This window comes from Diabrotica virgifera, chromosome 4 (genome assembly GCF_917563875.1).
Source record: "Diabrotica virgifera virgifera chromosome 4, PGI_DIABVI_V3a".
Taxonomy (NCBI): Eukaryota; Metazoa; Arthropoda; class Insecta; order Coleoptera; family Chrysomelidae; genus Diabrotica; species Diabrotica virgifera.
In genome coordinates, this window is record NC_065446.1 from 74,106,966 (window position 1) to 74,118,624 (window position 11,659).

Below are 11,659 nucleotides of genomic sequence, written 5' to 3' on the forward strand. Positions count from 1 at the left end.
TGAAAAGTTATTTGGAAATATAAACTAAGATCAAATATGCAATCACATGCTTCTAATTGGAAAAAAATATTTTCCAAATTTTTCTCAAATTTATTGATACTAACTTCGTTTTTATTTATTACACATACGATAACTCATTTATTATTACTTTTACGAAAAAAAGGTATTCTTTATAAAAAGCTCTATATGTCCTAAGGCCGAAGATGTGACCATCAGATATCACATTTAATTAATTTTATACGAGTTATGTCAAAAAATATGAATTTCACTCAAGAGTAAAGTTCCTTTATTTTTCACAATATTGAAAACGGTTATTAAAAAAGTTGTTTAGAATTAAAAACTATGTTTCAATATGCAATAACATTCTTCTAATTGAAATATTGTGACATATAAAGGTACTATAATCTTGAGCGAATTTCATATTTTTTGACACACCTCGTATAAAATTAATAAAAGTTGATATATCATAGTTGTGTCTTAGATTTTAGACCATGCAAAGCTTTTTATGAAGAATAACTTTTTTTCATAAAATGAATAATAAACGAGTTATCATATTTGAAGTAATTAAAAACGATGTTGGGTATCCATAAATTTGAGAAAAAATTTTTTTCCAATTAGAAGCATGTAATTGGATATTTGATCTTAGTTTTTAATTCCTAAGAATTTTCGATATTGAGAGAAATAAAGGTACTTTATCCTTGACCGAAATTCATATTTTTTGACATACCTCGTATAATATTGAGAAAATTTGATATCTGATGATTGAATCTTAGGTTTTGGGGCATGCAGAACTTTTTATAAAGAATAACTTTTTTTCGTAAAATTAATAATAAAAAAGTTTCCCATATGTTTCCAACTTAAGTATATGTAAAAGAATTACAGAAGGGTGAAGATCAATTTTGGTTAGGAGGGTTGTTAGGGGGTAGTTTTCACTGATTTATCTTAGAAAAAACTAAGTACCTACTTTATTTTAATCATAAGTCGCTCAATTTTTATGCTAGAAACTTTTTTTATCTTGTTTGAAAGGTCTAATTGTATACTTAAAAAACGATTTTGTAAGTTTTCCTCGAAAAATGCAAGGTGTTCCCTTTATTTGGCTTTGAATATTTCAAATTATGCATTTGACGAAAAAGGCTAACCTTTAACATGCCGTATCTCCGTTTGTATTGGTTATAGAAAAATTTTAAAGAAAGGATTTTATTTGTGTTTCTAGAAGATAGAATTTTGATATCGACAGTTTTTTTAACTAAATGCATATATTTCGAATTATTCTCAAAAAAAACCCTATAAAAAAGTCGATTATTTTGTCGAAAAACTGTTACTTTCAACCGCGAATAACTCGAAAAATATTGATTTTACGAAGAAAACGTAAAACAGATGTCTTTCTTAAAATCAGTTCTTCCATTTATTTCCATGGCTAAAATGTAACAAAAAATTCCCACTTCCGAGATGGGGTAGCAACCACCTCCAAGGTTTTAGCGTACAACGGTATGATATAGAAAATGATACTTGTACTATTCCCTACATTCTATGAAAATTTCAAGTAAATCCATGCTGGACAAAAATATTGCGAGCCAAAATGCTTCATTTCCTGACCTATATTACTTTTTACATGCATTTTTTAAATTTAAAGTTATTTTTAATGTATCAATATTATTGACTGATCATCATCATTATCTTTACCTTTATAACACCTCTTTACAACGCTATTACCTTTCATCACTCCCATCAAAAGATATGTCTTGTCTAAGCGTCTCCCCCAGGTCTTCCTCTCCCACTTCTTCAGGGAACCCGTAGTTTAGCAATTCTTCGTGTTGGGTGATTGTATTAACATTGAACACGACCAAACCATATTAGCATATGCTTTGTGATTTTGGCGTCAATTGGTGCCACCCCTAGACAACCCCTAATCCTCTCATTTTTAATTTTATACTTTTTTGTCTTATCTCAACTCAACTCAACTCAACTCAACTCAACTCAACTCAACTTTGCATTCAACTTATCCATCTAAGCATTATCTTGTCTCCACATGAATTCGTTGTTTCTCCTTCTTTGTAACTGCTCAATATCCAGTTCAATGCGTCATAACCAGTCCTATGGCTGTTTCATTAGACATTATAACCAGCTTCAGAAGAATTTTTTTCCATCCAGGTAAAAATCAACTCCTTTAGCTTTTACCGTTCTCTATGTGAAGAGAGAGAATTTAACTCAACAACCCACGTGTTTCGTGGAAGATCATATAATGCCTTAGGGATGATCCTTAGTAATTTCATCCATTGTGAGGATTTAGCACTTAATATTTTAATGTCACATTTTAGTCCTGTCGCCAGGGGGGGTACAACGGCCTCCTTAATTCAGATGGATTTACTTAAGTTTTTTTTATATATTTTGACCCGCAGAATACGAATTTTTTGGGTAACAGTTGATCCGGATGTCGATAAGATTGTTATAGACAAAGAACTTGAGGAATTACATAACAGCGATTTCTCGCAGAACAAAACATCTTTTTGTATTTTTTGGGTCATTTTAAGCAAAAAATATTCCTACAAGTTTTTTCGTAGAATGCATAGTTTTCGAGATAACCGCGGTTGAACTTTCAAAAAATCGAAAAATTGTAAATTTTGAACCCGAATAACTTTTGATTAAAAAATAAAGTAGCAATTCTGCTTACCGCATTTGAAAGTTTAAGTCAAATTATATCGGTTTTGATTATTTGCATTGCTAAACATTTATTATTTTATTGTTAAACAAAGCTGTACACAGGAGTAAACACCTAGTATGTGAGTGATGTTTTCTATGATTTCTCATTTAAAATCGAACGAGTAGGTAGAGTAGCTACAAGTGCAAGCGAGGCAATTTCTACGTAGCATGCGTTAAAACGAATGTATTAGTCAAGGGAAACACTATGTGTTTATAGATTAGTTTAACAATAAAAAAATTAATTTTTAGCAATGCAAATAATCAAAACCGATATAATTTGACTTAAACTTTCAAATGCGGTAAGCAGAATTGCTACTTTATTTTTTAATCAAAAGTTATTCGGGTTCAAAAATTGCAATTTTTCGATTTTTTGAAAGTTCAACCGCGGTTATCTCGAAAACTATGCATTCTACGAAAAAACTTGTAGGAATATTTTTTGCTTAAAATGACGCAAAAAATACAAAAATATGTTTTGTTTTGCGAGAAATCGCTGTTATGTAATTCCTCAAGTTCTTTGTCTATAACAATCTTATCGACATCCGGATCAACTGTTACCCAAAAAATTCGTATTCTACGGGTCAAAATATATAAAAAAAACTTGGGTAAGTCCATCTGAATTAAGGAGGCCATTGTACCCCCCCTGGCGACAGGACTATTTAGTCGATATTTTAAGGGTTTTAACCCATGTATTTTTGGTGGCTTAGCATGTAGAGCTAGCAAAAAACACTGATGATGCTCTTTTTAGAGCGAAAACCTTCTGTATTGTATTTGTAGCCCTTTTTGGGTGGTTTTAAAATAAATATATCTTTTATGCAGAAGCTTTTTCTTCAATTTATAGTTCTGTTTAGTGGGTAAGACATATCAAAGTTTCCTCCATAGATTGTCGTTTAACCTACTTTTTCTCATTTTCCGGGTTAATAGCTCCTTTGATTTTATATAGTTTGTTGTTGAAACTTAAAGAAATCTGGAAGGCTCTTAAAACTGTGCATGAATTTACGATGTTTATATGTACTTGCCAAATATTTGCGATAGCCAACTTCTCTCCAAATATTGATTTGTTCTATTAGTATTAGCAAAGAATATAAACTCTCCTAGAAGAAGAATTTGAATGGAACGGATGGTCACGTTTATTTGTCCCTTGAAAATACTAGGTCTGTTCGTACAGGAATCAGAAACTATCACTGACTATCAGCAACTGCACGACGCATGCCTGTTTCAATATTAGCGTTCGCACAATTGAAACACGCATGCGTCGTGCAGTTGCTGATAGTCAGTGATAGTTTCTGATTCCTGTACGAACAGACCTCTGTAGTCATTGTCAGGCCACATGCACCAACTCAGTTGGTGCACACAATCCTATGCTGAAACGTTAAAGGGCAGTACCTTTCTATAAGGTCTATATTCTTTGGTATTAGACTATATTCTTCCATAGACATAGATATTAATGATACACAATTTGGGTTTCTACTTTTGTAGAATGTAAAGATAATATTGTAAAGAATGATTATTGTAAAGATGAAAATCAGTTTCATGAGTATTATTTAATAAGACAAACCTTAAGAGAAGATAGCCTTGTAAGACTTCCAATGATGTATGTATAGCACAAAATATTAAACAGTATGAACTATGGTGAAAAAGGGAGTAGACACAAAATCTTGGTCCAATGCCATTTAAATGCATTCATTTTTTTGGAATCCTAAGAAAACTAATAAGTATCTTTGGAAAATTTAAATGCAGAATGAAAGATTACATCATTGCTCAGGGTCGAAAGTCCCGAAAAACTTCTATAATGTTTATTTTTATCAGTTACAGGGTTGGAAAAAATAGAAAATTTAGTGTAATTTTTAATTTCAAATATTTCATTCGAAAGAAACTTTTTGTTTATTTTAACAGAATTTCGTCCTCGGTAATAATGTAATTTTTCATTCTGCGTTTATAAATTTTAAAAGTTTTAAATTTTATTACGTTTTAAATTTTTTTAAATATTAATTAGTTTTCAAAGAATTCGAAAAAAAATGAATGTATTTATATAGTATTTGACCAAGATTTTGCGCCTATCCCCTTTTAAGGGCAAATATACTGCAGCAAATGTGTCTGTATATATTTGTACCTATTATACCCTCTTCTTCTTCTTCTTCTGTTTGTGTGGACATGACTGACATTTTTCCACTGAATGTGTTCCTACTGGGAGACCGTCTCTCGCCGTCTTTACTATTATATTTGTTGTCGTTCGGCTTATGTGGTCGTCAATAAATAAACGTCAGTAAATTACAATACAATTATTATCTTTACAATAATACAAAGGTGCCTGGACGTCAATCAAGATATACATAATATATACGTGTTTTGTTGACTACAAAAAAGCATTCGATAAAGTAGGACATGATCAATTAATGAATGTCCTAAAATAAAAGAAGATAGACTACAATGACCTCAGGATCATATCGAATCTATATTACTAGTACAAGCAACGAGCAAAAGTAAGTGTTAACGCACAGCTGTCAGAGGAAATTGCAATTAGACGTAGGGTGAAGCAGGAAAGTGTATTATTATCGCAAATTCTTTTCAATGCCTATTCGGAAGAGATCCTAAATCCTATTAAGGACGAAACAGCTGGAATAATGGTATGCAACATTAGATATATTATGTGGATGATAGTGTCATCTAAGGCGAAAATATTGAAGATCTTCAGAGACTGGTGAACAGAATAGGGTGTATGGCCAAGAATACGGTCTAGCAATGAACAACACAAAAGCGAAATTGATGAGAATACCTAAAAGTCAAAGAAATAACGAGAATCTTATCATAAACGGAACCAATGTCGAACGAGTAGACCAGTATGCATATATCTTGGAACAATAATCAACTCCTCAAATGAGTATTTCCATGAAATTAAAATTAAAATAGAAAAGGTTAGAACAAATTTTAACAAAATGAGAAGAGTGGTCTGCAGCAGAGATTTGAAGTTAGAGCTAGGAGTTGGGTTAGCTAGATGCTACGTTTTCTCGACGTTCTTCTTGGTTGTATGGAATGGATGCTTGGATCTTGAATGCGGCATCAATAAAAAAACTGAAATTATTTGAGTTGTGGGTGTAAAGAAGACAGAGGTGAGGTCAGAGAAGAGGTGTCAGACAGGGTTGTATACTGTCACCACTGTTGTTCAATTTGTATTCAGTTAGAATATTTAAGGAAGCGCTGCATAATTTGGAATGGGGTGTGAAGGTTAATGGAAATCTGATAAATACAATCAGATATGCAAACGATACAGTTATTTTAAGTGATGATATGAATGGATTACAACACCTTTTAAATGCCATTGATACAGTGGGAAGAGAGTTTGGCCTAAATATAAACTGTTCAAAAACAAAATACATGGTATTTAGCCGTTTGGCCCATCAAGATTCACGGTTGTCATGTTGATGGTCATATAATTCAAAGAGTACCCAGTTTTAAATATCTTGGTTGCCATATTCTGAACAACTAGATCCAGATAAAGAGATAAAATGTAGAATCAAGATAGCCCGCACGACATTTTTAAAAATGAGGTCATTCTTCTGTAATGATACCTTGCAACTTCAAATTCGAAAGCGCATGATTAAATGCTATATTTGGTCAGTCCTCTTGTATAATGTCCAAGCATGGACATTAAAAATATCCACCATTAACCGTTTGGAGGCCTTTGAAATGTGGCTGCACAGACGTATTCTGAAAATACCATGGACGGCTATGCTGACAAATGTGGCAGTCCTTAAGAGAGCAAATGCTACCCGCGAGCTGCTTGATAACATCAAATTATAAAAAGATGGCCTATTTTGGACACGTAGTAAGGGGAGACCGGTATACTATTCTTCAACTTATTATGATGCGTAAAATCGAAGGACGCAGAGGAATTGGTAGAAAGCAGGCCTCTTGGTTGAAGAATATCCGGGAGTGGACAGGAATAAAGAAAGCAGAACACCTATTTAGAATAGCTCGAGACAGAGACAGTTTCGCCATGTTAATCGCCAACGTCAAGGGGACTTGATAGGGCACGTTAAGAAGAAGAAGAAGTGTAAAGAAGAATTCTGAAAATATCATGGACAGAACACGTCACAAACAAAGATTTCCTGAGAACGATGAATAAAGAAAAGGAAATCTTAAATACAATAAAAACCAGAAAATTGGAATAATTCAAACATATTACATGTGGAGAGAAATAAAACTTGCTCCAACTGATTATGTAGGGAAAGATCCAAGGAAAAAGAAGCATAAGGAGACATACAATATCATGGCTGTGCAACCTGAGAGAATGGTATTCATGTACATTAAATAAACTTTTCAGAGCAGCCGTCTCTAAAGTCCGAATAGCTACGATGATTGCCGACGGTCAGACGGCTCAGTGGGCAAAGGCGCCTTCGATCGACAAATCTAGCGGATATACGATCGAGGTTTGAGTCCCAGCCCGGTCATTTGAAAAATAGTAAGACCAACGTCGTAGTATAAAATTCTAATAGAATCTACGACTTGGTCTGAAGTAAACTGGTGTCTGATCGGCCTATGGAGGAGCGGTACGGAAAGGTATAAGGGCTTTCTGCTTGGTGATACTTTTCCATAGGCGGCACATATGCTGCTTTCTCTGACCCAACCAGGACAAATTCCGACATGCAGTCACGAATTGCAACGAACGAAATGGCAGGGATGCCCTAGCGGCAACTGCTAGCAAAAGACTAAGTCTTCAACCTAATAGTACATAAAACAACACCAAAAATGTTGCTCTACATCCTACCAGATTGAAAACCTAACCTAACCTAACTTATTTAAAATATTGTTGTAAAATGCGTGTATTAGTCGATTCCGTCTAAAAACACGTTTTTAGACGGTTTCTCGAAAACAACTCAAAAGGTAAGTATTATATGCAAAAAAATTGTTCTTAGCAAAAATATAGCCTATAAAAAATTGAAAGCAATGGTTTATATACGAAGTCTGTAGACCCAGTAGAAGAAGAGTTGTAGCTAACGGAAAGTATTTTCTTACTCATCAAATTCCAAATCGAATATTTCAACGTGAAATGACCAAAACATCAAATAATTTTCGGGGAAAACGCATTACAACTTTTTTAAATTATTTAAAAAAAGGTTTATTTTAGTTTTTAAATTAGATTCTAACATCAAAAGTAAGTAAGTTACGCTCAAAATAATGTTTTTGGTAAAAATAAATCAGGAAAATCACTTCCTATTTACATCCAAATGAAATTAATCGTTGCTGCTTCGCAAGTTACTTTAAGTCTGTATTGTTTATATATGATCTGTGAGTTTCATTGGTTCAATGTGCTTATTTATGAAAACGCTGTAGTTAAAACAGCTTGAACGAGTCGCTAATCACGAATATTTGCAAATTTTGAACAGCCGTATCCTCACCAATTTTTGTCTTATAGTAAAACAAGAAATCTGACATATTCAGAAAAGCAAAACCTCCTTTTTATAGTCTTTGAAATTTTTGGTATCACTAATAATTTTGGTTATAATAGGTTATTTTGAGAAAAAGGGAATTTTTTTCAAAGTTAAAGGAAAAAATGTTTAATTTAAAACAATTTTTTTTAAAACTCAGCACTTTGAACGGATGAAACTTACAGATCATATAAACAATACATAGTAACTTGTGAAACTGAAACGATTAATTTCATTTGTTATGCTAATTAAGAGTGGTTTTTAGGTTTTTTTAACAAACAAAGAGGACCAACTTTATTTTAAGCGTCACTTACTTACACTTGATGCTAGAAACTTTTTTAAAAAACAAAAATAAAGCTTTTTTAAACACTTTAAAAAACGGTCTAAAACTTGATTTTTTTGTTGAAAATTAAACATGTTCACTCGCAAATAACTCAAAAAGTAACTTCATTGAGCAAAAGTTTCTTAGAATTAGCCAGTTTATTCAATTCCGGATTTATTTTGAACGTATACTTCTTAACCCCGAGAAGGGGTGGCACTTACCCCCAGGTAAAAACCACATCGGCACATTATCACTTATTTTTTCACATGTTAGCTATGTGTATGCCAAATTGCATGTTAATCCAAGCGGTTTTTTAAAATTTACAGCAAAAACCGTCAGCAAATGCACTAATTAACATAATTATATTGTCGAGCTAACAAAGACTAATTATCTAAAAGAACATTAACATTAAGGCTTAAACCTTACCACAATCCTCAATATCGTCAGTATCTGCTAAACAGGATGATATACCTAAAACTAAAATTAAACACATCGCACTTATCACCACTTTTTTCGATCCCATTTTGAAGAGCAAAGACACAAGACCGTCCAACTAATTAACGACTTAGATAATGAGAGTAAATCATCGACAACCACTGTATTTAGCCTCGCATTATCTTCAATTCAACGGAAATTAGTGTAAATGATTTTAATCGTATGTTTGACCAATTCAAAGCGACTTGTGCTAGCACACACGATGTACTTGGAGTTTAAAAATTTAATTTGGTTTTAGACTTTGATCTTGGCAAATTCTTATAGGGATTAAATGGGAAAAATAATAAATATTTTTGAAAAATTTAAACGCAGAATGAAAGATTACACTATTACCGAGGGCTGAAAGTCCCTTAAAATAAACAATAAGTTCCTTTTGAATCAAATATTTGAAATTAAAAATCACACTAAATTTTCTCTTTTTGTTTCACCCCTGTAACTTTGAAAAAAATATATAAATTTTTCAAAAATATTTATTAGTTTTCTAAGGATTTGAAAAAATGAATGTATTTAAATATCATTGGACCAAGATTTTGCGCCTACCCTCTTAAATTGTGTTTTTGTTTATAATTATTATGGAATAGCACTAATAAAAGATAACATAATTTTTATACACTATCGTGTATTTTTCTTCTTGTTGCATGCAATTTTCACTGTTATTATTGGCTTTCTTTACTGGTTTTGATTCAGTTTTTTTATCTTTTGTAAATACATTTCCAAAAGCACTTCAGTCCTGATTATTTTTTGTAATATTCTCATGTCATCCTTTTATTTTTCCCTCTTGAGAATTAATTATATGCAATCATTAATAGACAAATGAGTAAGTATTATAGTTTTTAGATGTTCTTTATTTTTATCTAAATCGCTCGCTAGATATTATTTTTCCATATACTATTTGTCCATTTTTGACTTCGTTGTTTCATTTTCTATACACATGTAGATTTATTTTTAGATTATGTGAAATATTCATTGATAATTTATCGTATTAATAATATTTTTGAAGTTATATTTCTTTAGGCGCGATTGAGAGTAAAATTTCATAATACTGCGCGCATGCGTCACAGACAGTATGGCGTTTAGTTGCTAAATCTTTCTAGTTATGTATAAATATATCAGTGCAAGAAAAGGTTAAAAAAGATTATACAAATTAGTGTTTTTAGTAAATATATTTATTATAATTTTTGTGTCTTTGGATTTGTCTTCCTCAGGAGTAACATGAGTATTTTATTAAAACATTTTATTGTATATTTATTATACTTCACCAGACCTTGTCTGTTTGTTACCGTGAATTGTCATTAGGTACGTCCGAACCGTTACAGACACAGTCCTCGTAGCGTATTTGGTATAGCATTCGGCCAGAGATCGAGAGGTCTTGAGTTCGGATCCAGTGCAATTCTATACTTTTTTTTATTTTTTTGAAAGCGGTAAGAACAAAATTAGTTTGGTGTTTAAAAAAATTAAAACAAAATGTTTAAAGTATATTTATTTTTTAGAAATCATATAATAAAATTATAACTCCTTATGTGGGTACAAAGTAAACACCCATTCTTTTTTTTTCTTCAGGTGTAATCTCGTCATTGGTTGTTTAGGCCCTTGATTTGTTGTAAACCTAAATTTCTTCTTCTCCTCCCCATATACTCTCAGGTATCGGAAAGTGATTCCGGTTTAACCTTTATCCATTTTTTTCCACTCTCTTCTAGTCTCTGCTAATTCTCTCATCTCCTCTACGGTTTACTTTTTCTCTTTCATATTTTTGTACTTCTTTCTTGGCCTGCCTCTTCTTTTCATTGACTTTTCCATTTCCAGTATTCTATGTACCAGTCAAGTTTAATCGATTCTTACCACTTGACTGAATCGATTCAGTTATGTTTATTTTGATATTTGTCAACATTATTTTCCTAATAAACTCAATCTCTATTGATTTTCTTTTGGTTTCCTCTTTTATTTGTTTCTTGTTTAGTATCCCTATTTCACTAGCTTGTGTTATAATAAAATTGGTAGAGTTACAGTATTGTAGATTCTCTTTTTTTTTCTAGTTTTGATTGTATTATCCCCTATTATTGTTTTGATTTCTTTTGCATTTCTTGTCCTTGTTTAACACTGTACACAATATTAGAATGTGGTTATCTCTTCTAGATTCCTCGCATTGTACTTAATTTTGTTCATGTCTTGGTCCCTTATTTGTTGCTCGTTAAATATTATTAGTTTTTTGAAAAAAATGTGCAAAATTTTGAAAAAATGTAAAACCTTTGAATGATCCACGTCCACACCACTCCTTCGTCATTATACCAGGCAGAATGACAAATGAGGTGTCAAAAGAAAGCTTATAATCCAAGGATGGTACTAAAGGTGAGAAATTTGACCTAGCCTGTCTGTCCTTCTGTCCATCCGATTGCGAATATAACTCCGCCGTCACTATACCAGGCAGAATGACAAATGAGGTGTCAAATGAAACATTATAATAATTCAAGGATGGCACTAAAATAATAAATTTGACCTAGGCTGTCGTCCGTCTGTCCTTTCGACCGCGACTGTAACTCCTCTGTCACAATACCAGGTAGAATGACAAATGAGGTGTCGAATGACAGCTTATAATCCAAGGATGGTATAAATTTGATAACTTTAACCTAGTCTGTCTGTCGGTCTGTTAGTCCGACCGCGAATATATGTAACTCCTCCGTCATTATACCAGGTAGAATGACAAATGAGGTGTCAAATG

General features: G+C 32.3%; 1 protein-coding gene across 1 annotated transcript in view; it reads right to left on the reverse strand.

Annotated features, from left to right (window-relative positions):
• Positions 1 to 9,154, reverse strand: part of LOC114330981 (NPC intracellular cholesterol transporter 2 homolog a) — a 59,080-nt gene extending 49,926 nt beyond the window's left edge. The window contains exon 1 of the mRNA XM_028280431.2: positions 8,875 to 9,154. Within this exon, the coding sequence (XP_028136232.1) occupies positions 8,875 to 8,971 (97 nt within the window). The 5' untranslated portion in view covers positions 8,972 to 9,154. The remainder of the gene's footprint in view (positions 1 to 8,874) is intronic.
• Between the last annotated feature and the right edge of the window lie 2,505 nt (positions 9,155 to 11,659).